This window comes from Chiloscyllium plagiosum, chromosome 18, assembly GCF_004010195.1.
Source record: "Chiloscyllium plagiosum isolate BGI_BamShark_2017 chromosome 18, ASM401019v2, whole genome shotgun sequence".
Taxonomy (NCBI): domain Eukaryota; kingdom Metazoa; phylum Chordata; class Chondrichthyes; order Orectolobiformes; family Hemiscylliidae; genus Chiloscyllium; species Chiloscyllium plagiosum.
This window is the reverse complement of record NC_057727.1, coordinates 31,323,220-31,350,036: the sequence shown is the minus strand read 5'-3', so window position 1 is coordinate 31,350,036 and position 26,817 is coordinate 31,323,220. Positions and strand designations below refer to the sequence as shown.

Genomic DNA, 26,817 nt, shown 5'->3' with positions numbered 1-26,817 from the left:
CAACTGCTTCAGCATGCTTCCACCTTCGTGTTTCAGCCTCAGGAACAGCTTTGGTAGTGTCCAGTAAACACTTTGGAAATCAAGAAGCTGTAGATGAAGCACAAAAATGAAATTTGATCTAAATTTATATGATTGATTTATTTTTATAATTTATGTAATTAAAATGGCACCAGATTATGGCAACTTGTATTTACTGTATTTTCATTAAAACATTAAACATCAAATTGCTATACTATGTGCAGTGAGCATTTTTGTTTAAATGTTTGAATCCAGAATATTTAACACAAATAGTGCTGGTTAGATGTCATAAGAATCACCTTGGGATGTGCCAACTGTAGAACTCCTTTGCTTAAGCATAAGCTTACTGCAGTTAGTCACCAGTTGATTTGTAAAATCAATTCCCCTTCTCAAGTCAACCAACCAGTGAGGAGAGTTAAAGCCCACAATGTCTGACTACTTCAAAATTGTCTGACTAGGAAATGTCTGAAAGAATGTCTGACTAGGAAGTACTTTGGACAATAATCCAGCAATAAAGTTTCAGCTTTGATTTCCAGCGTCTGCAGACCTCACTTTCTCCCCTTCTCAAGTCAACCAACCAGTGAGGAGAGTTAAAGCCCACAGTGTCTGACTACTTCAAAATTGTCTGACTAGGAAATGTCTGAAAGAATGTCTGACTAGGAAGTACTTTGGACAATAATGTGCGAGGTATATATTGCTTAAGAAAAACGAAATCATTGACATTTTCCTGACATGATTATAGAAGGTTCATGAGTGGTGATAGGTACATTTAGGTAAAGATTAAAGTTGCATCATATGTTCTGTTAGTTTGCATATTGAGTTTACTGAATGTAAGAGAATAGAAGCTAATTTATAAAGTTGGTGAATAGACCCAAAGTAATTGGAATTTTAAGGGTGGCCCATGTTTACTTAATATCACCAGCATTGTACGTAGATAATCAATAAACATTCTGTAGCCCTCTTAGCTTAGTACTAGAGCCAGTGAGTTTGGTAAGATTGAAGTTGTCCCCATTAGAGAGACAAACTATTAATGTGGGAACTCAAATCAAACAGGTAGTTTGAAAGTAAATATAATTAGTTGAAGTCACTAACTGGGACAACTCAGGGTGCCACGTTGCAGTGGGGATAGATTGCAGGGAGGTATTTGTGTTGATTGTGTTATATCCATATGATTTCTCACAGAAGTAGGCTGTTTTAAACGGTTTTGAGAGAAGCAGAGAGAATCAGTCAGAAGCTGTTGACCAGTAACTGAGGGCAATCTGAATCAAGAATGTTTTCTGATTTGGAAACACTGAGAAGGAAAGCAGCGTAACGCAGGCTTCAGTTGGGATGTCCGCAACCATGAGATGCTTAGGGAGAGTTGGAGGGTTGCTTAGTTGGAGGTTAATGGAGCAGCAACAAAAAAATTTTGTACCTCAGATAAGAGCAAGAATACTGAGGAAATCAAAATTAATTCCTGAAAGCAATGACACATCCATGTTTGGTCCCATGAGCAGTTTGGAAACAATAAAGGTCCTGTGAAGTAAAGGGGATCTCTTGGATGGAAATTTAAGTGAAACAGAATGTGCTGTTGACATTTTTGAGTGTAAGTGTTTATGAAAAATAATTTCAAGTTAGTACTACTTGCTCTGTTTCAGTCTTGCACGGTAAAAGATTTTTTAAAATTCAAGATTGCAAATCTTGTGGCATAATGCTTTCAGTTAACTACAAGTTTGAATTTATATTTAAATGTTACTGGTCTCCAAGCAGATGATAATACTCATTTTTGGAATATCTTGCAGCTGGAATATGTAGCATTTAAATTTATTGAGTCTGGGGAAAATTAGAAGAGTGTGCAGCAAATCCAATCTCTCGAGTCTGCAATCAAAGAACTGCATCTATTCCACTGAATTTGGAAAGGCATTAGAATGAACATTTTAGCAAATTTTGTTTGTCAAACTGTTCATCAGAGATTTAGAAAAAAAAACAGCCAATATCCAAGTGTATACTTTTAAAAAATTTTTCGAAATAAGGTCTGTTTTAAGTACTGTACCAGACCACAGGGTGACACTGTTGTTGCTAGGGTTTATGAAGTGATCTTATTGGAAAAAATGAATGATTGATTGTTTGGAACACAGATTTTAGTGTTTGTAGAACAGTATTGAATTACTGCAGATTGTAAATGAACTAGCTGGAGAATGAATGGAAGGAAAGAGATTAGTATTAGATGCATACTATTATGCCCATATTGGAGCAAATTGAGTCTGAACTTGGCAGCTTTGGTGTACCTCCTTCTGAATGGATATTTAAGACTTAGTACAGAGATGCCAGCATGTTATTACTGTCGTTTGTTGCCAGTGGGTCTTAACTAGTTGCTTTTGTGTCACTGGGTCTGGTGCCATGATAAAGCCTCAGCAAAGAATGCCAGACTCTCTTCTGAGATTTGGGGGAATAAGATAACTTCATTTCTAAGTTATCAATGTAGCATCTGTGTTTTTTAATAAAATCATTGTTCTAACTAGTTGCCATAATCAGCACTTAAATGATAATCCTTTAGGTTTCTCAAAGGATTGTCAAGTATTTGAGATACAGTAACTAATAGCGGAAAGCTGCCTCATAACTTTTAAAATTATATGGTGTTGACTGAAACATTGAAACAAAGACTCCTTTTCAGGTGTGAATCTGTAATATGATCAGTGCCAGATTTCATTTCAACGTCATGTTAAAATATAGGTTCAAAATATACTTTGAAAAATTAATTACAAATAATGCAGAATACTTAAACAAATTACAATGCAATACAAAGCAGGAAGAATATAAGAGAAAAAGATGGCTCTCTTTATGATTTGCAATATCCAATGCTGTATGTATTATTTCAGTCTCCTCTTGATGTGCTCATCTGAAGATACAATACTATCAGTGGAACATATCACCAGACAAATGAGGAACAATGTACATAGAATATGGGTTCTCAAAGTTTTAACAAAGTAGTTGGTGTTGATCATGTATTTTTAAACCTCAATTGTCTTTACTTATTCAGATGGCTCTTGTATACAATTGGACCAAAACAAAGTTAATGTTACAGAGTGAGTGATGTAAGAGGTCACTGCCATTTACTGGACTAGCAACGAAAGGGATGAAGTTAGTAGGGTCTCACCTCTTCAGAAGCTCATACCAATCAACCATGTAGATTAGATTCCCTACAGTATGGAAACAGGCCCTTCGGCCCAACGAGTCCACACCGACCCTCTGAAGAGTAACCCACCCAGACACCTTTCCCTCTGACTAATGCACCTAACACTATGGGCAATTTAGCATGGTCAATTCACCTGACTTGCACATCTTTGGACTGTGGGAGGAAACCGAAGCAGACAGAGGAAACCCATGCAGACACTGGGAGAATGTGCAAATTCCACACAGACAGGCACCCAATGGTGGAAGCAGCAGTGCTAACCAATGAGCCACCGTGCCACCCCAGTCAGGTTGCACACAATATTGCTGTATTAAAGGTAAAACACTGTAGATGCTGGAAATTTAAAACAAACAGATGGTTGAAAGAAATGCAGCAGGTCTAGCAGCATCTGTGGAGAGAGAAACAGAATTAATGTTTTGAGTCCAGAATGGCTGTTATTCAGAATATGAATTATTGCGGACTTTGTTTCTAGAAATAATTGTGTTGAACATAAATCTCTGGGTAATAACCATTATTTCATCGGTAGAGCCATGAGTTGAAAGTCAAGATCAGATGCACAAAACAAACAATGAAGTGCAAGGCATGGGTTAAGCATGTTGGATGATTGGTATCAGAAATGTCATCAGTTTGACATTTGGAGTGAAATCATAATCATTTATATACATGTTTCTTATTTCGCTGTTTGATAATGTTAATGAATAATTTGAAGTTGTTAACTTCCTATTGAATCATTGAACTTGCTGCCGAGGTGGCATTTATGCTTCACATGGATTTTCCTATACCCTTTCATCTTATTCGATCTGAATACTTAATTTATTCTCTAATATTTATCTGGCTTGCCTTTTATATGTAAAGTCCAGTAAAGATTTTATTCTTTTCCTGAAATCCAAAAACCCAGGTATTTTCTAAAAGAATGAAGCCTCAATGTTCACGGTTTAAATGAGAAAAAAGTATAAAACATAAGTCAGAACAAGGATGCTCAAAACTACATTCCACCTTAAATAGTCACTTGCATTGAAGACTGCAGAAGTGTACTAAACACAGAGACTTACTTATTTTCTAATCTAAAATTGTTCACTCAAATTTGTTGCACAAAATTTGACTTGCACCTCAAACCCAAGTCAGACACTTATTGCAAAATCAAAGATAAGCCACTTGGTCTGAGTACTGCTTTAAAGGTTCAGGCATGGGTTGAGATTTTCTGGGGTCTCTGTTTACTTTTGAAAATATTTTCACTTCACATCTCCTCCAGCTTGCCTATCCTTATAGACATGCTGCTCAATACCATAGAGAGCAGTCGGAGTCAGGTTGTTAAGTATATTTGAATCTCAGAGTTGCTTTTAATTAGTAACGGGATTGAGAGTTATGGAGAGAAGGCACGAAGGTGAAGTTGAGAATCATCAGGTCAGCCATGATCTCATTGAATGGTGGAGCAGACTCAGTGGGCTTCCGCTTCTGTATCTTAACATTTTAATATAGGTGTGCTTATAGCTTAAAGTGCAGTCAATTCTGGTCAAAACCCTCCTGGAACACTGCTGCTGATCTTTAATGCTGGAAATTTGCAGATGAAACTCTCTCTGTCTTCTCAGGTTGGCTATCCTAGAGGGTTGACTCACTCTTAGTGACATCGTTTAGCTAACAAGTGGTTCAAACCTTTCTCATGAGCACTCAGACTTTCTGTTGAATTCTATTTGAAAGAGGTGTACTGCAAGTTTGTTCAAAACTAAAGCTGTGCTGGATTCTCAACTCCACCATCCAGAAACATCATCTCCTACAATTAATTTATTATTGATCATTTAACTACAGTCTGTTCTGCTAAACACTGGTTTCTTCAATGCGAATTGGCTTTAACATGATTGAAAAATTTAGACTGTTAAACGTAGGATACGAGCTCTCCTTACCTGTATTGGCTATAACGCAGTTCTGACCCCAGTAGTTTAAATGGTGCAGCTATTGCATGATTTTCTTATAACGTGAGATCGCATGAGAACGGAACTATCACATTATATCAGAACTGACTGTATTTGTCTCCTGAAGCATTGGTCGCATGATCATTTACTGACAGTAAAGAGTTTTACCAGAAACTACCACCTAAATTTAAAATATAGGTTCACCACAAAAGGCATGTTTTAAACAAAACCCAATCATGGGATATGGGGATTGCTGGCTTAGCCAGTATATTGCCCATTTCTAATTGCCCCTGAGAAGGTGGTGCACCACCTTTAAATGCTTGTAGTTAAGGACTCCCTAAATGTTTAGACGTGGCACAGTGGGGGGAAATGACAATGCAAATTCAAGTCAAGCTATCAAAGTAAAGATAAACTTGCATTGTCTAAAATATCTGGAAATATACCATTGGAAATTCTCTAACTGTATGCTACGCTTCAGCAGGTATATCAAAATAAAGAACAGTCCCAAAGTCATTCCCAATTATTCCAAGATGAAACTTTGTCTTTTGAGAACTACTCCCATCTCCTTGAATTTTCCTGGATGCTATTATCACGTGCAGTGCACACCTTGACTCCTCTGATTTTTTTCAAGAGGCTTGTTTTTCTTGTGACAGAAATTAAATTCCTGAAAGAATCTTGTTTGGTCATTAATACGAAGCAGCTCTTTCTGATTTTGCACAGCACTGTTTTGCTTTGGATCGGAAGTGTTGCTGTCCTTTTCTTGAAAGATAACTCACCTGAACGAGTTTATTTCTACATGGCAAAGGGTTATATTAATTTTTCTCTGAACTGAAGTAATTATCAGGAAGGCTAATTGCATATTCCTTTTTAGAATTCTTTGTTTAAGGAATATTTTCAAAACTTAATTATCTGTAAAGTTCAGAATTCATGATGTTTGTAGGTCCCTTTGCTACTCTACCCCATTTAGACTGTTACTACCTGAAGCTCTCTTCTGCCTACCAAAATACACCATCTTTCACTTGCCTTTTGCTAGAGAATATTTGTTGGTTGCATGCCATTTTGGTTGTGTCTCGGGTCAGAGGAGTTTAGAAATTTTACTAAGTTGGCCAAGCAGGAATTATAAATCTCTTCGATCTTATTTCGACTTCATCTTTTGCCAAACCAAGATTATTGAAATCTGCTTTTTGATTTTATCTTACATAGGGCAGTGTTTAGGCAACAACATGATGTGAATAGCATTAACTTGATAGAAGAAAGATGAAAACCTTCATTGTTGCAATTCCTTCACATTTGGAATGCAACATCATTTTGTTGGTTCCAGCCATAAATGCATGTGACTACCTTTGTCAAAATGTGATCAAAATCCTGTGGATAGGTGGAATCATGTCTGATTAATAAATAGGATATGTCATTTGTGTGTATTTATTTACCTTTGGAACATCCAAGGACAATATCTTTTTTTTAATATTGCATTATTGGCAGATGTACACGCGATATAGTACTGAATCCAGGTTTGCCTCAGTTGTGTCTCATAACTTTTGCTTTTGGCTAAGATGTTTCTTGCTTCACTAAGAACACTGTGACTACCATGTTTCTTGGTAAATTTCAGCTGATGTGGCTTAGGTTGTGCTTCTCAGGTTGTTAGGTTAACAAATCAAAATAACATGTCCTCTTAAATATGCATTGGGCTAATAAACATATCTTTCTGATTCTGAGTTCTGTTAATGCAGCTGTTGGTCTCAGTAAAGTCAAGCATACTTTTTTTTTAAATAAATGTATAGAAAATAAAATTGCTCCCCAAAATGAACCTAAATTAAAAATTGATCTCTTTCTATCACAGGATTTAAAAATTAACTTTTGTTGGTCATAATACATTTTGTGTGCAGAAATTGCTTTCAGTATGCTACCACACATTACAGTTAAAACTTCCTTTCGAATGTTTCTATTTCACACAATCGCAATTTATATGAAAAGCAAACACTGGTTGCATGGAAATGAAGGATTTCATAGTAGCTGGTGAGTATTGGGTGAGTTCCAATGCTAACCACAGCAGTGAAATGCAAACATGAGCTCCATGTAGCAACTAAAACTTTGGCAAAAGCTGGCTTTTAAGCACTGATGTGCAAGTCTAACATGGTTTGAACCTAAGCTTCATTCCTAATTTACTGAGCTAGCAGCTGAGAAATCTCATTGTACATTTCCCACCCTGAGTAACAACAGAAATATTTTATTCTCAAAGGTAATAGTTTTTTCCCTCCAGCCCTCTGCTTCAATATAACCACTTAATTGAATGTTCTTTCTTTTTAGTAGCTGTAGTGAAATATTATTTTCATCTTTTGTGGAAAAATTGTGAAATATTTCAAGTTTTAATAAAGTATTGCAAGCTGTGAATATGCTGTCATTAGTAGATTCAGTAAAGAATGAAACCATATAAGGAAACCATATTTGGTTTTGTTGATCATGCGTTGATCTTCTCAAATTGTCTTTTTATCTTAAAAATCATAATAATTGAATACATAATGTAGAAATAGGGTTGCAAGAATTCTGTTTGGTAATCTTGCCCAATAGCAATATTTAGTTTTCTTTTAAATGAACATTTGTAGTGGAACTTAATTCCCGTTGGCTAATTTGCACAGATTTTGATGAAAACAGAAGATATGCAGATTCTTGGTAAGAAAAATAGAAGCAAATTGACTGGCTAAGATGATAGATCTGTGCTATTAACTTGAATAGTTTCACTAAATTAGCAATTAGTGACCAGCCACTAATATGACCTTAAAGTTAGAAAATGATTAAAGCCATGAGTACATTAAAGTGCATTTTTTGTTGCCTTTGGGGAGGCAGAAGGAAAAGTTTCAGGAATCTGACTTTGGTTGCAACACTTGGGGAAAGAGAGAGGCAGCGGGAGCAGACATCCAGCAATTATTAAATGAATTACTATCTTGAAAAGTTTTAATTGGGATGATACTTCAGTTTTGTTTGAGTCAGTAAAGCATCCGTTCACTGTCAAGTTTCTTCCTGAGGTGAGTTCTTCAAACTTGTCTGTCTGGTATCTTTCTCTGCAGGGGAACATCAACCAAATGCAGTTGTAGCTTGGAACCAAGATGTGTGACACAATAAATAATAGTTGTTGCTACAATTTGGATGGATCCTAAGTGTGCTGTGCAATTATGTGGTTTGCATGACGTGTATTGAAATTTCAGTATCTTGATTATTGGGAAAGAATATTCCTTTTTTCGTGGTAGGGGGCAAAATTTAAAATGTATGTTTTCAGATCCTATTAGAAATTTGAGGTATTTCATTTGGATGTCTTACCTAGGGAGCTCAGTGAAGATTGTTCATAATGATCTATGAAAAATTGCTGAGGGATATTGACCTTCTTTTGAGTAGTACAAGTTGATAGATAGTCTATTGTATCACTTAAGGCCTTTGGAATTTAAAGTCAGGTTACAACTGGTGACGGTCTTCCAGTTAATCTTATGCCAATTACTCTATGGTTTATGGCATTAGCACACCCCCAAAGATGTCATTGTTGGACTGATCAAGATATAGTTTAATAATATAACTAGGGAAATAATTTTTAAGGTAGCTTCATGTATAATATTTTTTGTGGACTTGAGTTTGAAGGGTTGTGGATGCCTGGACATTTTTTCAAATAGAGCAATAAAAAGATATTGACACTTTTTTTTAACAAGGCAGTTTCTAAAGGTCACGTGTCTAGTGATAACTATTTGTTTACTGTAGCCACTTTGCCTTGGTTTATGAATGTTGTTTGCAGCTTCTACTTTGGAGTTGATTGGGTTTTTCAGTTAGTAGCCAGCCTGGCAAAGGAAATGGACTTCTTAATCCAGCTCTCCTATTTGTGAAAAATCTCTTGTTAGTGGTTCCAGTGTAATATCTGGATCCCTGGCGTGTATAAATTCTGAATATCTAATTGAAGGATCCCTTCTCTTGTGGATTCCTTTCTCCCAAAGGAATTTAGTTTTTAAAAGGAGCCAATTTAACCTGCAGCCTTGAGTTAGAGAAAGAGAGAGAGTTTATTACTTAAAGTGAGAAGGAATAAAAATGCAACATGTACAGATCTGGAATAGGGTCAGAAGTCAGATGACGTGAGGTTATGGTCCAACAGGTTTATTTGAAACCACAAGCTTTCAGTGTATTGCCTCTTCAGATAAAATGATGAAGGAACAATGCTTCGAAAGCTTGTGATTTTAAATCAACCTGTAGACCATAATCTGGTATCATCTGACTTCTGACCTTGTCCAACCCAATCCAACACCGGCACCTCCACATCAGGATGAGGAATAAGAAGTGCTTTGACTGTGATTTTAACAGGACATTGGCACTTGAATACAGGCTAGTACACGGAGTACCTTAGTCCACTAACATACCAGATTTCAAGCTTGGTTTTAACCTCTATCCGTTTGTACTTCTGAAAAGGAAAATTGCAAACAAGTCTGTTGCCTAAACTACTGTCCTTTGTCCACCATTTTCGTCACAGTCTGAGATACTCACAGGAGATGACAGTTCAATTTGGAGTATATTTTTTCCCTTCAGAGGACTTTTTGTCACCTTCATGAATATCATTCCTGAACTCCAGAGAGTCATTGGATTTACTTCAGTCATCCTTCAGTCAGGCTTTATCCTTTTCTCTGAAAAACATGGCAGAACTGAGAACTCAATCTGTCCATAGTTGATTCGGATTATGATCCAGAGGCATGACAAAGTGAATCGGGAAGTAGTAAAACACTGCATTTGTTGCCTGTAATCATGCCACTAGTGCTTAATACTTTTCATAATGTAAATCAAAACATTGGCATGAGTTGACAGTTGAAGAATTGATCAGGTTTGAATTTATGATAAATTGTATTAATGGGATGTTATTGTAGATTGGAGGATGTTGTTCTGATCATAATGATCACCTAGTCTTCAGGTCCTTGTTATATTAGGACTAATGTCGTGCTATTTCTCCTCTTTGGGTGGATTTTAAACAAAATGTAAAGACAGTGCAGAACAAAAAAGAATCAATGTATGAAAAAAAGTGTGTTTCAAACTAAGTTGATACTTTAGTGGTTAAAGATTGAAAAGGAATGATAATTGTGTAACATCTCCACTAATTGTTTCAGGGACACAAGGAAATCTGTTGATGGATCAAGGAGATGAGTAGGTGTAGCATTATTCTTGGAAACTTTTGATATACACTTATTATTTGAGATGACAAAAGTGTAAAAGTAGAGAATTAATGGAATTTCTGAAGCTAAAGTATTTTAAGCTATATGTTTGTATACAAAATTAAGGGTGCTATTATGTGTGGCTAAGTGTAAATAGATCAGGTAAGTATGATGGGTAAGAATCATGGAAGTAGCTACCATAACACAATAGGATTTTAAGCTAGCATTTGCTGGTTAAAACTACAATTACCTCAAAGAAGATGACTATGATTGTTGGTGGTCAGTCATCTCAGCTCCAGGACACCACTCTAGGGGTTCTTTGGAAGATTATGCTGGCCCATCAATCTTCAGCTGCTTCATCAATTACCTTGCTTCTGTCATAAGTTCTTAACTGTGAATGTTCACTGATTACTGCATTGTGTTTGGCACCATTCATGAAACTGCAGAGGTTGAAGCAGTCTGAATCCAAATACCACAAGAGCCTGGACAGTGTCCAGGCTTAGGTTGACAAATGGCATGTAACAATCACACCTCAGTGCCAGGCAATTCCTGGCACTGAGGTGTGATTCTGAGAGCATGACTGTGAGGCTGTTGCTGAACCTGTCTGAGTGACAGCTCTCCTATTATTGGCAATGACCCTCAGATGTTGGCAAGAAAGAGTTTGTAGGGTCAACTGGACTGAGTTGGTGTTAGGTGCTACATCCAATTTCAATTTTTTTTTTGGAGGTTTTAGTGATTGATACAACTTAATGACCTGACAGGCCATTTTTGAGAGTCAACCACATTGCTGTTGGTCTGGAATGACACATAGGCCAGACCAGGTAAGGAGGGCAATTTTATTTCCCTAATGGGTATTTCTGAATGTGATGGGTTTTACAGTAATCAGTAATTATTTCATAGTTATCATTTCTGTCGCAACACCTTTTATAGAAGAAGACCTTTCAGAACTAAAAGTAAGACATGTCAATAAATACTTTGATCCATTGTTTTAACTTTTCAAAGCAAAATACTGTCAATGCCGGAGATGTAAAATAGTGCAGGAGAAGCTCAGCAGGACTGGCACAGTAATGGAGAGAAAAAAAACAGTATTTTTAATCCATTTGTTCAGAGAATAGCCATTCGACTCGGTGTTCACTGTTTTTGTCTCCACAGCTGCTGCCAGAACTGCTGAGTTTCCCTAGCACTTTGTATCTGATGGGTGAAAGCTCAGAATACAGAGATTTGGATCTAATGTTAAATGTAAGAGTTTTGGTATTGAAATAAGAAATGCTTCTTGAGGAAGCAGAACTGAGTGATGTCAAGGCCATGTCACTAGTTTAAGATTAGGTTAAGTGAATTGCTAAAGGAAATTGAGAGAAAATGATTAGGGATGGGATCTATGCAAGTATCTGGAATTGAGACGAGTACTCATCTGAAAGATAATCATGAAAACCAAGTAGTTGGATCAAGCAGTCTGCTGCAGTTGTAGTTATTTCTGTGTAACCTATACAACTGAAATTTGGTGCAGTGTGGTTATTCCATATGAGATATTGAAACTGTATTCATGTTATGAACACAGGATCATATACTTAACATTACAACAGTTATAACAAGAATAACAAAACAGTTTCTTCCTTTTGCTATAGCAGTAAATTTCATGTTAGGATCATGGGTATTTTAGAGACTGTATTATATATGTCTGTTTTCTTTCCCAGGTTGATGCTTTGAGGTTGCGACTTGAGGAAAAAGAAAGCTTTCTTAACAAAAAGACAAAACAGCTGCAAGATCTTACAGAAGAAAAAGGAACACTAGCAGGAGAGATACGTGATATGAAAGATATGCTGGAAGTGAAAGAGAGAAAGATCAATGTCCTCCAAAAGAAGGTAGGCCTTCAACCTAAGAGTTTAGTAAGTGATGGGTTTCTTTTCACTGTTAAAGTTGCAGTTAGAACATTATTTTTTGGTGTGTTTGTTATGTATCTAAACTATAGTGCCAATCAAAGGAACTTCTGAGATCCAATACCAAGAATGTACTAAAGGTTTAAGATGAGAGTCATCAGCCCATCAAGTTTAATTGATGCAGAATTTAGTATTTCCATAAGTTTTTTTTTCTTATTCTAGCCAAAAATCATCATCATCACGTGCTGGATGTTCTGTGAAGAAGAAATCCTCTTTGTCAGTTTTACTTCAGTCTATGGCATTTCATGATCTCCACTAAAGCATTGAGCTTTCAAAATAAGTGCTCAGTATTGTAAGGCATGGTTGCTTTATTTTTTAGGTGCCCCTCATGATGAATTAAGTGGTCATAAATATCACACATCCATGTGGCCTGAAGCTTGCTGATGCATAAACCTGATAACATTTAATCATTGTGTTTGCTCCGCTGCTAATTTATGGATGCTATTCTGACTGCTATTGTAAACCAGATCAAGATGCAAGTTATTCTTTATCGTAGTCCTTGTCACAATGGGCCAGAGAAATTTTGTGCCAAAATTGCAGGTCTGGTTTTGTTGCTTTAATTCTAGTAAGGTATTCCAACTTGCACTGGATTGATGTAAAGTCAGTTATTATTGCGTTAACACTGATTTTACGGATACCTCGTTTCATATCGCGAAACGTACATTTTCTATTAATTCTGATCCTTGTCTGCCATTAACTGAAGCCAGTTTTATTTTGTGGCTTCTTCAGGGTGTCAACTGACTTTATTTAAGTTGCAGGTTTCATTGAATGTAGAAGATAATCCCACCGTCTTTTTAATTTTTCTGTCTGTCTGACCTAATGAGTGTTTATGAACTTCCTGTTCCAATTTCAGATTTCTACTGTCTGCAGTAGTTTGCTTCTGCAATGAAATAATTTCTACAACACCATTTACATTGCTTTTTTGCATCTTTAAGTTGAGCATTTGAGATGCTTAATGTTGGTCTATATTTTTCTTTGAATTTTTTAATCCATTTTTATTTTATTTCTTTGCCTGGACTTGGGTCTCCTTTCCTATCATTATTTTCACAATATTTGGCACTATTACTTTGCAGTCAAGAGTGTGGTGCTGGAAGAGCACAGCAGGCAGCATTCGAGGAGCAGAAGAATCGTCATTTTGGGCCTGAGCCCTTCACTGTTGCTTTGCATCTAATTTCAATGAAAAATATTTTGAGTCTAAGGAAAGCCTTTCTCAGTGATCCCCCTTATACGGGGCTAATAAGTTCACCAATCAGCTCAGTACAATCTATTATTTATGAATCAAATTCCATTCAGCTAGCATCCATTTTCCAGCCATTCACTTGTCATCCTAATTTTGTTAGCTCACACTCTGCCTTTTCCAAAGTTCATTAATAATTCAGAAAACAGTCTGTTTCATCTAGTTTTTAAACATAATGCTGCTTATCAAGGCACTTCTTATGTTCTCTTCTCATAACATCTGCAGCATTTTGAATCTCTACTCCTTTTAGACTAGTTGCATTCCTGTCAGCTTGATGTTTGCCATAAAAATAACTTCATAATTGCTTCATTGAATTTCCTAATGCACCTTCTAGTTTTTGCCTTTCCACAGTTTTTCACCTTGTCATTAATTTGCACTCACTTTTTTCATCAGTGTTTTTCTCTTGAGTAACATTTTCCCTTTTCTGAAGCTTCCTGTCATTGTTTACTCCATCTTAGTGAAAAACAAAGAACAAAGAAAATTACAGCACAGAAATAGGCCCTTCGGCCCTCCAAGCCTGTGCTTGAACTCGTGACCCCTAGTAATTGAGTCCCACACTCTTGGGGGGGGAAAAATCTTCTTGTTATCCACCTTGTCTATACCTCTCATGATTTTGTAGACCTCAATCAGATCTCCCCACAACCTTAGTCTTTTTTACAAAAATAAGCCTAATCTGTGCAACCTGTCCTCATAGCTAGCACCCTCCATACCAGGCAGCATCTTGATGAACCTCCTGTGCAACCTCTCCAAAGCATCTATATCCTTTTGGTAATGTGGAGACTAAAACTGTGCACAGTATTCCAAATGTGGAGAACCAAAGTCTTATACAAGTGTAACATGACCTGCTAACTCTTGCACTCAATACCCCGTCTGATGAAGGAAAGCATGCCATATGTCGCCTTGACCACTATTGACCTGCGTTGTCACCTTCAGGGTACAATGGACCTGAACACCCAGATCTCTCTGTATATAAATTTTCCCCAGGGCTTTTCCATTTACAAAATAGTTCGTTCTTGAATTGGATCTTCCAAAATGTATCACCTCCTCCTGCATCTTCAACTGCATTCTGTAGTTCTCCAGATCATCGTCTTTTTCATTATCTCTCCTATTAATTCTAATATTATCTTGAATTGGATCTTCCAAAATGTATCACCTCCTCCTCCTGCATCTTCAACTGCATTCTGTAGTTCTCCAGATCATCGTCTTTTTCATTATCTCTCCTATTAATTCTAATATTAATCATAGATGCTAATGTTGAAATTATGCAGATCCTGAATAATTACTTTGTCTCCAGACGAAGCTGTAAAATTGACTGATCAAGTGGAGACACACATTTATAAGCAATGCACTGCGAGATACTTGGGCACCCTTCTTGTGATTTGAAAAAAAAATGCAGTAAGAGGTAGTAGAGACAGTGAAGGGACCATGGCTTTTTTTTGGTAAGCATAAAGGGATGCAGGTTGTGGGGCAAAGGTTTGGCAGCTTTTAAATAATGACAGTAGATGGTTGAGATTGGTGTTGCTGTGCTTGACATCTGTACAGTTTTTTTTATTCTGAAGAAAATGAGGTAGCTGTTGATTTGGGTTTGAGGCATCTGTGAGATCATGTTACTGGTGGAGGACTCTCAGAAATGAGTCGAGAGTGTGTTGCTGGGAAAACACAGCAGGTCCGGCAGCATCTGAGGAGCAGGAGAAACAACGTTTCGGTTTCTAGTGGTGCCCATGTGACATGGGTATATTTCATTTCAAAAGAGGTTCCTCCTGCAGAGAGAACCTGATGGCAAGAGTGAGATGGGCACATGGATTGAGGCAACAGCAAACTCCTCGTTGCTTTCAGGGGCAATCTGATGATAGGATAGGGACAGAACGCTGTAGCAAGGGATCATAATCAATCAGTGCAATCAATGGCTCCCTGTGGCCAGATCTTAAAGCAAAGAACATGCTACCTCCAAATGTCAGAGTGCCAGAAATGTCCACATCTCCAAACAACTGCACTAATTTCTGAGCTCATGGATAGTTTGCTCAAGAGTACCAAAGTTTCAGTGCTATTACTAGACTGCAAGGTCCAAGGCCTCAGTTACAGCCTGCATTGGCTGTCAAGCCTTTCATGGACCAATCTGGAACGGAATTCCATCTCCTGTCTCTCCAAGACATCAGCAATCGCTGCTAGTGGATTCTGCGCGTTTTTGTTTGTAACTTCGGGACAAACCACAAATCCTACATTCCCTGCCACCCCACCTACTACAATTTTTCACCAGCCCTCATGCACTGACGATGATGAATTTGTTAACCATTGATCTCCGCGGGTTGAGAGTTCAGTGCCTGGACAGGTCGGGTGGTGCTCCTCAGTGTGTCCCAGCAAAGGTCTCCTGGATAGTGGTGGTCTCCTGTGCTTTACACAACCTGGTACTGCTGAGAGGGGAGGCCTGACTGCTGAAAACACTTTGAGTGTGACGCAACTTCAGCCAAGGTGCAAGATGAAAAAGCAATGAGTCACCAAAGCATCCTAGCAGATCTGAGGAGATTGTTGGCGGATTTGACAAGATAGAGAAGAAAGAGAAGATGAATATATATACTTGTGCACTTCAGCTACTTGGAGCATTTTAAATATGCAATCAAATACACATCCATACTCCAAGCACACTCAAACCGCTGATCTTACTCTGCTGTAAACTCAGACTACTTGTCCACATGATTCTATAATGTGCAAATGCTAAGCACACATATAATGGTCAAGTGTAATTCAACGATTAGGTACTTCCTTCCACTTTGAGACAAAGTAATGATATGTAGATCTGTACTCATCTCCAGCAGGAGAAAGTGAGGACTGCAGATGCTGGAGATCAGAGCTGACTCATCTCCAGCAGCCAATGTCTAGCCAGCTGGTTCTGGCTTTTCATGAAAATCACAGTTACTCGATTGAAAAGGCCACACAAGCTTGCTTATAGGTGATTGCAGATGGATGGACACTTCCATTCCCTGAACTGGGGCAGATATGCCCTCTGAAAACTCTGTCAGATCTTCACACAGTTTAGACTGAACTCCAGCATCAGCTGCCTGATGGATGGCAGCAGGGGTTTATCATCATCTTGGTGCTCAGCATAGGTCTGATCTTCCATAGCTCAGAGTGTCAGTAATTGGTGCCTGAGGCTCTAGAGTCATATAGTTGTACACTATGGAACCAGACACTTTAGTCCAACTCGTCCATGTTGACCAAATATTCTAACTGATCTAATCCCATTTACTAGCATTTGGCCCATATCCCTAAACACCCTTCCTAATCATATACCCACCAGATGCCAGATGGAGACAGAAAGCAACAGCCACGATCAGCATCACTGTGCCTGGATCCATGCACTCTCATCTCTGCAGGATACAGAATCATGTGGGCTTTTCTTTGTACAAGTTAAGGAACAGAAATTTGTATTAGTTTTTTGATTTATAGGAAAGCTAGAGCAGTAAATCTCTCATTGAATTGTAGTAATTGTGACCTTGTTTTACACTGCTGTTTCTGTACAGGTTGGGTTTGGGAAGTAACAATGTTGCTCAGCAGACAATCATCATCTGTTAGACGAAGTGATGTGCTCACTCCACACGCATTTCAGGAGGATTCTTGGAATTTTGATTGCTTAACTACTGTAGGTGCCAATTTAGGTGTGGATCAGTGTTCAGTGCTAAATTAACTGAGGCTGCCAGAAGTCAGTGACTCCTTTAATAACAGTGATCTGTGATATATTATCTTCATCATCTATTTCTCACCTCCAAGTCTCCAAAAATGAAAAGCAGCATTTTCAACAAAGGATCATGTCTTAAGACAAGCTAGAGATTCTCCATCCCCAAGGTTTTTTGTCATTATATTGCAAAATTCTTCTGGGCCAGGAGTTGCACCTATGTTTTTCTTGATTAGTTCATTGATGTGACATTGTTGACCACCCTTAATTGGTCAGAGGGCAGTTAAGAGTCAACCACATTACTGTGGGTATAGAGCCACAATAGGCCAGACCAGATAAGGATGGCACTTTCCTTCCCTAAAGGACATCAGACAACCAGATTTTTTTTTTTTCCAAATATTGTTTCATGGTCGTCATCATTCTTGATTCCAGACTTTTATTGAATTCAAATAATCATCTGCCAGGCAGAATTCATACCTGGTCCTGAGAACATTCCCTAGGTGTTTGGATTAATAGTTTAGCATTAATATTATTAGGCCATTGCCTTCCTTCCACTTGATTTAAGTCCCTGTCCCTGCTGCATTCTCTTGATAAAGGTGGTCACCTTCAGTTTGTTGGGAAGAAGATTTGCTTGAGGGGCTTGGAGGAGAGAGTACAGGGAGCCATGGGCTACCCACACTCTGGCTCCTGCCATGCTGATAAGCAGGTTTCAACCGCAACTTTGTCGAGAGATTTGAGGACAACTTCTGGATGATGGGGCTCAATGACTTTTAAATAAAAAAATATTTAATTGGATGTGGATGGCTCTGGAAAGTTTAGCATTTGTTCAACTCCCTGATTGCCCTTGAACTGTGTGGTGGTTGGTCACTTCAGAGGGCAGTTAAGAATGCACATTGCTATTGGTCTAGATTCACAAGACCAGATACAGATACCATATTTCTTTTTGACAATCGATAGTGATTTCATAGGCACTATGGCTGAGACAAGCTTTAAATTCCAGATTTATTCAGTGAACTTGTGTTTCTCCAGGTGCAATGGTGGGATTTGAAGCAATGGTGGGATTAGGGTTTGAAGAACATTAGCTTGGTTTGCTGAATCACTTACCTGATTCTCCCCTCTTCTGACTGTTGGGTATTGATTGCAGGCTGCTGAATTCTGGTATGCTCGAATTTAAATCTGGGTTTGAGGCTGATGACTGATCACACAGGATGCCAGCACTTTCTTCCATGCCAGGTGAGGATAAGCACCTCACTGGAAGCTAAGGATCAGTGACCCCACCTGCTGGCCATTTATTCACTGTCTGGTGCAGGGTAACACTGTAAATAGAGCAGGAGAGCCTTTGTCAAGCACTTTCAACTCTGATTCCACTTTGCTACCAGGTCACGTGATCTTCCATTGGGGTGTCATTGGTAATGCTGTGACCACTGCTGTTAAACATATGCACACAGAAATTTGCAGTATGGGTTTGAAATTTGTAGGGCAAGAACAGTCAGTATAGAACACAGCACCAAATAAATGAAAGTTTCTGCAGGCTTGCAGATTGATTGCATAAATGACAAATAGTATTCAAAATAGTGAAGCAATGTATTTTATTCGAAGGAATAAGGAGGCTACATATTCTTTGAAGGATTAACCTAAAATGCGAAAATGTTGATACACTCAAGTGATTAGACAGTTGTGCAGGCAAGGTGAGGGAAGGTACTTGGAACTGGCAAGCCAGGTGTGGAGTATAAATGCTGGGATAGAACATTAGAGCCGCTTAGATTGCAGTTGACACAAAGATAGTTTGAAGGACAGATAGTGTTGAGGAAGCAAGAAGGCTGCAGAAGAAGTTGGACAGGCTAGGAGAATGGGCAAAGAATTGGCAGACAAGAAGTGATGAAGTTAGAAGGCTATGGCAAGAGGGCTAGAGAGTGGAACTAGCTGCATAGCTCTTCTGGGAACCAGTACAAACATGATGGGTTGAATGGCCTCCTGAACTGTAAAATTCTATGATTCTGTGGAATGCAATATGGGAAATTGTGAGGTTATGCACATTATTAGGAAGAATAGAGGCGTGGACTATTTTCTAAACTGGGAAAGGTTTCTGAAATCTGAAGTACAAAAGGATTTGGGAGTCCTAGTTCAGGATTCCCTTAAGGTTAACATGCAGATTCAGTTGGCAATTAGGAACACAAATGCAATGTTGGCAATCATTTTAAGAGGGCTAGAATACGAGAGCAGAGATGTACTGCTAGGGGTTTAAAAGGCCCTTGGATTATTGAGAGTAGTTTTGGGTTCCATATCTAAGGAAAGATGTGCTGGAGGGATTGCAGAGGGGGTTTATGAAAATAATCCTAGCGATTAAGGGTTTGTCTTTATGAAGAGTGGTTGAAGACTCTGGGTTTGTACTCAATGGAGTTTGGAAGGTTGAGGGAAGCACCTGATTGAAATTTGAAGGGCCTGGATAGAGTGGACATGGAGAAGATGTCTCAATTAGTAGGAGAGCTTAGGACCCAAGGGCACAGCCCCAGAGTGAAGGACCAACTCTTCAGAACTGAGATTAGGAGGAATTTCTTCAGCCAGCGGGTGGCTAATCTGTGGAACTCATTGTCACAGAAGACTGCAGAGGCCAAGTTTTTGTGTGCATTTAAGACAGAGATAGGTTCTTGATTAATAAGGAGATCCAGAGTTACGGATCAAGGCAGGAGGATTGGGTTGAGAAATGGATCAGCCATGATTGAATGGTAGAGCAGATTCACTGGACCGAATGGCCTAATTCTGCTCCAATATCTTATGATCTTATGTGGACATTATCAAAAATATTGTCAAAGTCCAAGTAAACTACATTTCCCCCCGCCCCAGCCTTATCAAATGTACTTGAGACATCCAGTGGTTAGCACTGCTGCCTCACAGCTCTATAGACCTGGTTCAATTTCAGCCTTGGGCAACTGTATGGAGTTTGCACATTCTCCCCAAGTCTGTGTGGGTTTCCTCCAGGTACTTCAGTTTCCTCCCACTGTCCAAACATGTGCAGGTTAGGTGGACCATGTTAAATTGTTGGTAGTGATCAGGATATATAGGTTAGGTAGATTAGCCATGGAAAATGTGGGGTTACAGGGATAGGGGAGGGGTGGGGAAAGAGTCTGGGTGGAATGCTCTTCAGAGGGTCGGTGTGGACTTGTTGGGCTGAATGGCCTATTTCCACACTGTAGGGATTTTATGATTCTATGACAAGGGGTGCAGATCCATGGAAACACCACCAAGTTCGCCTTCAAGCCAATGCTGCCCTGATTGCCATTCCTTCAGAATCAATAGACCAAAATCCTGGAACTCCTTCCCTAATGGTTTGTGGGTGTAATTACATCAAATGAACTGCAGTGGTTCAAGAAGGCAATTCACTTCCAGTTAGTCAATGGCATCAAGGCATGGGCAATAATTACCTGGCTCACGAGCAATCCCCACATTCTTTAAATGAATAAAAAATAAGTTTAAGTAACAGGTATAACTAGCTGTTTCGTGCTGCCACATTGCCAATAGCAACATGAATGGCATTAATCACTAACAGGATGCTGTCTTCAAGCCATTGAGACGCTTTGCATGACATACAACACACAGAAAAATGTGTTGACTTTCGGTACTGGTGTGATGCCAGTTATGCAGGCCTTATGTCCCAAAGTCTGGCTGATTGTAGCAAACTGGGTCCTTTTGGATTTCTTTGCAATAAACAAGGTACTGATTGTACCCAACCAGCCTTTGCTTGTAAAACACTCAACACAGCATCCAACATTAAGTGTGATTATTCAGTAGGATCATATTTGTTAGATAATTCTATGAGAGGCAATACACTGAAAAGTAATTTGGGTTTATCAATTGGTGCACTTTAATGTATTAAAAAGCTACATAATTTATTATATGAAGCCTTGTTCTTTACAGATAGTAAACATATATGCAGATGCACTCCACCTGTTTCAACTCAAGTGACAGCCATTCACTGATTAATTTCTCAGGGTAATGCCTGACTAATTTGAGTCAAACTACCTGGTTTAAAATGTTAACAAAGCCTGGCAGAGTTATTTGGTTTGTTCTCCCTGGCACCACTTCTACTAATCAGAGTCCAGTTGCCAACACTAACCCCTCTGTTAGGTATGTAGTTGAGGTGCTGCCCCTTTAAGAGAGCTGATCAGGTGACCTAGAAGCACGGAGCTTGGATCCAGTCTAGAACTGGCCATGGAGGTGTGAGCATCATTAATAAAGTGTTTCTGTTCAGATTTACCATTTGTCTGCATGGTGTATAATTTGTGGTTCCAAAGGAGGCAGCGACATAACACTCGTAAACAGTAAATGTTGATTTTCTCTTTGAGTTGGTACTTTTGCAAAACGTCCTGATGAGAGCAAGATGAAGAACTCAATAAAGTGCCTGTTTTCAGCTGTACTCAAGATCTGTACTACTCGACAAATGTTTGCTTTTTTTTTAGTTATTCTTGGGATATGGGCATTGCTGACAATGCCAGCATTTAATTTTACTCATTCTTAATTGTCCTTGAGAAGGTGGTAAACCATGTAGTATAGGTACAATGTGTTCTTGATGAGGGCATTATGATTCTATAAATGTTACATTCAATTTTGACAAAGTACACTTTTAGCCACGTTCAATATTGAGATCAATACTGTTAATCTTTAAGGTTGTGTTCATAATATTTTTGTCTTTACTTTGTTTAAATACATTAGCATCAAATAATTCCCATTTTGCACATCTATTATAATCCTCTGGTTAGTGCACTAATTCTAATTAGTTTCAAAACAAAAAAATAATGCAAACCAAGGAAAATTATGATATAGGCCCTTATTAAGAACACTTCTGTGGTAGCAGGTCAAAACCTTCACTCAATTGTTTCCTTTTTCACAAAATGTTGTCCAAATATGTGCCTTAATAAAGATTTTTGTATGTGCTTTTCCATCACTTTGCATTTAGCAGTGTGTACTGTACCATGTTACATTGCTAAACAATATATGTTGACTTGTACTGATTTCAAAATATATACATCAACTGCTTGTTGCATAATCATTGTGTCTAGAAAGCATTGGAGAAAACAGTTTAAAAAAATCACAAGCAAATGCTATCTGTTTCCAATTTGAGTTATATATTGATTTTTCTGAGCACCTGTGGCTTTCTGGTATCTTATGTGACCTTCTCCATATGTGTATAATGTGGCCTTTTGTTCCTGATGACATAAATCTGTTCTTCGCATGATAGTTGTTCCAGCTAAATGCTATTTCCTGTGATTTCATAGCAGAACATATTTAGTTTAATTATTTCCTTCCTCCTCTCTCATGAATATAAAACAGTGTATTACATATATCCAAATTTATCTTACTGACCACTTCATTAAAGGTGACTGAGTCATTTAAAATTACTGGTAATGCTAAAATACTACTGTTACACATTTCAAGACTGAATATAAATGTTATGGACTGTGAATGTTTTGCACAACTTTTCACTCTGAAGTATAATTTGGCACAGCTTTTTAAGATTCAGAATGAAGATTTTACTTTACAAATTATCTTCTCTACATACTGGGAATTTTCTTAGCTCACATATCAGAGCAATATGTTGCTGAAATCATAAATAGAAATGTTGTTCCACTTTAATTTTGTGTCTTTGATGTGCAGGCTTAATTGATTTAATTAATGAACTAGATGGTGACTTGTTCCTGATTTCTATCTGCTGAAGTTTTGGAGCCAGCTTATTTATTGCAGTTTAGGGTTTTGTCTTTTTTGGAATTTTCCTCAATTTAAACCAGTGACCATTGTCATTTCATTGAATTCCAAATTCCCCAGTCCAATGAAACTTCAGATTTCAACTTGTGGCTTGTGATGATGAATGATGGCTTAATGTATACACTGGTGTATTTGCTCCAGAGTTTTGGTCTTAATTTATTAAGTTTGAATATTATTGAAATAAACCCTTCAAATTAGATTTATAATTATTTCAATAAGTTACTCTATTTTTCCTATGCCATTTAATATCCATCATGGTTTTAACTTGCCTTTTATTCCTTAGTTGACCCCAAATCATGTTATTTTTTACTAATGCAGCTGGAGTTCTACGTCCATTCTGAAAGTAGGACGTTTGCCATCTGAGATGCTGCAAAAATGTGAGGTAGCCATAACTATAAAGAAAGCCTGGTGTTTATATACCAATTAACTCTTATGATTTGGTTTGATGAAGTTAATGGTCAAATCTTGATGTTTGTTCCTATTTGCAGACTATCTGACTAATATACACTATTCTCTAGTCTGGGAAACTAATATTGAGAATGCATGATGTGGGGATAGTACTTCTTGAGCACATTTTCACTGAGTTCTCAATTAAACAGCGCAAACCCTGGGGACAATACTAACTGTATCCAGTAGAAACTGAATAGAATATAAAATTCAAGCATTGGATCCTTGTTTCCACACCTTTAGGTACTTTTGCAAGAACCACAATTATGTGAAAATTAGGATTATACTACTTGGCCAAGACCCTGAGATAATTTTAATGGTCCACAGAGTGGAGGTTTGTCACAAATACTTTAGTGTAAAATCTGAGATACCTGGCCCTCTATGTATGTAATGTCTGAGAAAGTGAATGTAAAATATATTGCTGTTGGGTTCTACAAAGTAACTTCTGACTCAGAGCAATCTCTGGCTTTAACCTCTGGCTTTAACCTCTATTTAGATTTCCAAAAGGTATTCAATAGGGTACCATTCATAAGGCTACTTATTAAGAGCTGAAAAATGTGTTGCTGGAAAAGCGCAGCAGGTCAGGCAGCATCCAAAGAGCAGGAGAATCGATGTTTCAGGCATAAGGAATCCTGAAGAAGGGCTTATGCCCGAAACGTCGATTTTCCTCCTTGGATGCTGCTTGACCTGCTGCGCTTTTCCAGCAACACATTTTTCAGCTCTGATCTCCAGCATCTGCAGTCCTCACTTTCTCCTACTTAATTTAAGAGTCCATTGTGTTGGGGCACTACATTTTGCTTGATTTTGGTTGGCAATGCTTCTAATTTGACTATTTACTATAAATTACTCTCAAATTAGACTTACATAGAGAAAATATTTACAGGTTACAAATTAAAAGACCAGCAAATTAAGAAGTAATTAAATTAAAGTTAAGATAGTTTGCCAGGCAATATACGTACATGATGTGGGAGCTGGTGGACCTCATTGTGGTTAATAGTGATCACATCTGTAGCAAGTGTTGGTGGCTTATGGATCTCCAGTTCAGAGTTGATGAGCTGATGTCTAAGCTTTGAACACTGCAACACATCAGGGACGAGGAGAGTTACATGGATGCTGTGTTTCAGGAGGCCCTTAGAATGGCTACTTTAAATTCGGTCAGTGGTCAGGGACAGGAGGGTATGACTACAAGTGAGGCTGGGAAAGGAATACAAAAGGTAGTGCTGAAGGAGTTTTGGTCCTTGAACTTGTGTAACAGCTTTGAAATTCTTGCTGCATCTCAGGGGAGCGCATAGGCAGAATGAGCAAACTGCTCATAGCACTATGGTATAGGGAGCCATTCAAGAACAGGGAGAAAAGAGAAATGTAGTTGTAATCGGGGGTAGTACCATTAATGCTGAGTATCCGTGAATTTACAACTTGCGAATTCGCCTATCCATGCCAAAACGTAGCATCAAAAGTCAACATCTGTGGCAAAACGCATGCATTCGCGATTTTTAACCTTTTGTAACTTGTATTTTCAACAGGCTCTGCACTCATAAATTTCATCATTTGCATTGGTTCATAGAAACTGAACACATGCAGATATGGAGGAATGTCTGTCTAGTCAGGAAAATAGACACCATTTTCTTTGAGATCAAGAATCTCACAGACTATCACCTGCCTGGTCCTGGGCTCAGGATATCTCATCTAGGCTACAGTGGAACTTGGAGCAGGAAGCGAAAGATCTAATAGTTGTGGTTCATTAATATACCACTGATCTAGATAGAAAAAGGAAAGAAGTTCTGCTGAGGCACTATAAACAGCTAGGGGCTAAATTATAAAGCAGAACCATAAAGGTAGTAATCTCCAGATTATTACCTGAGCACTGAGCTAATTGGTACAGGATCAATAAGATTGAAGAGATAAATGCGTAACTCAAAGATTGGTATGGGTGAAATGGGTTTGAATTCATGGGACATTGAACTAGTACTGGGGAAGGAGGGAACTTGTTTGATGGGACGTGGCTCCATCTGAATCATGCTGAGACCAGACTCGTGGTGAATCGCATAACTAGCGCTGCGTCTAGGGCTTTAAACTATGGCGGTGGGGAGGGAAGTTCAGTTGCAGTAACAGTGGTCAGGATTTGGAGCAGAAAATAAATCAGGAGATAAAGAATGCATGTAAGCACGGCACATTTGCACTAATCATGGGGCACTTCAATGTGCAGACGAACTGGGAAAATCAGTTTGGTGGATCCCAAGAAAAGAAATTTATGCAATGTCTGTGATATGGTGTTTTGGAGCAGCTTGTGGTAGAGCACACAAGATATCAGACAATTCCTGATTTGGTGCTATGTACTTAGGTAGACTTAATTAGGGAGCTTAAGATGAAGGAACCCCTAGAGGGCACTGACCATTTAATGACAGTTTATATTCCAACCTCTCCCCCTCCATCCTGCAGTTGGAGAGGGAGAGGTTAGAATTAGATGTAATGGTATTACAATTGAGTTAAGGTGGCTACAAAGAGATGTGGAAGGAGCTGGCCAGAGTTGATTAGAAGGGGCGCTTAGTATGGAAGATGATGGGGGAGCAATGGCAGGAATTTCTGGAGGTAATTTGGGAGGTGCAGCAGAAATGTATCCCAAGGAAGAAAAAATACAAAAGGAAAAGCTTACACTGTGATGAAGATTAGTGGGAAGCTAGAGATTTGGAAAACCTTTAAAAACCAGCAAAGGACAAATACAAAATCTATAAGAGGGGAGAAGATGAAATATCAGGCTAGCCAGTAATATTAAAGAAGAGACAAAAGTTATGTTTTAGAAAAATGAAAGGTGAGATAGACAAGAGTCGACATTAGTACACTGGGAAATGAGAATGGAGATGGAGTAATAGGAATCAAAGAAATGGAGGAGAAACTGAATAGATGCCATGGTTGAATAGTGGCACAAACCCGATGGACCAAATGGCCTAATTATGCTCCTACATCTTATCAAACTATCACGAATAGAGGATTGGCTTAATAGAACACAGAGTTGGGAAAAGGGGACTTTTTCAGGATAGCAACCTGTAACTCCTGGAGTGCGACATGAATCAGTTCTCGGGCCATGATTATTTACAGTATACTAATGACTTGGATGACTGACGTGAATATATTAGAGCCAAATATGAGCATGGCACAAGAATAGGTGGGAGGGCAAGTAGTGAGGATGACACAAAGTCTGCAGAATGTTATAGGCCAGTTAAGCGAGTGGCCAAAAAACTTGGCCGAAGCAATATAATGTGGGAAGATGTGAGCTTATGTAAGATAGTGATGAGGAGGACAGTAAATCTAGCAGAGGGCTGCTGATGCTGGGTCATTCAATGTATTCAAGGTTGAGAGATCTTTCTTTTTTTTTTGCTTTTTTAAAATTTCTTTACCCCCACTCTACCGCCTAACTGCGGTAGTGCTTATATTTTCCCCAGCACCCATGTTGTGTGTGTGCAGGTGTGCGACACAGTGAAAGACAACAGGTGTACA

General features: G+C 38.4%; 1 protein-coding gene across 8 annotated transcripts in view; it reads left to right on the top strand.

The window, feature by feature from the left end:
- Positions 1-26,817, top strand: part of LOC122559010 (ERC protein 2) — an 825,386-nt gene that overhangs the window by 290,783 nt on the left and 507,786 nt on the right. For all 8 annotated transcript variants that reach the window (XM_043708089.1, XM_043708091.1, XM_043708092.1 and 5 more), the window contains one exon: positions 11,966-12,133. In XM_043708089.1, coding sequence (XP_043564024.1) covers positions 11,966-12,133 — 168 coding nt within the window. The remainder of the gene's footprint in view (positions 1-11,965; positions 12,134-26,817) is intronic.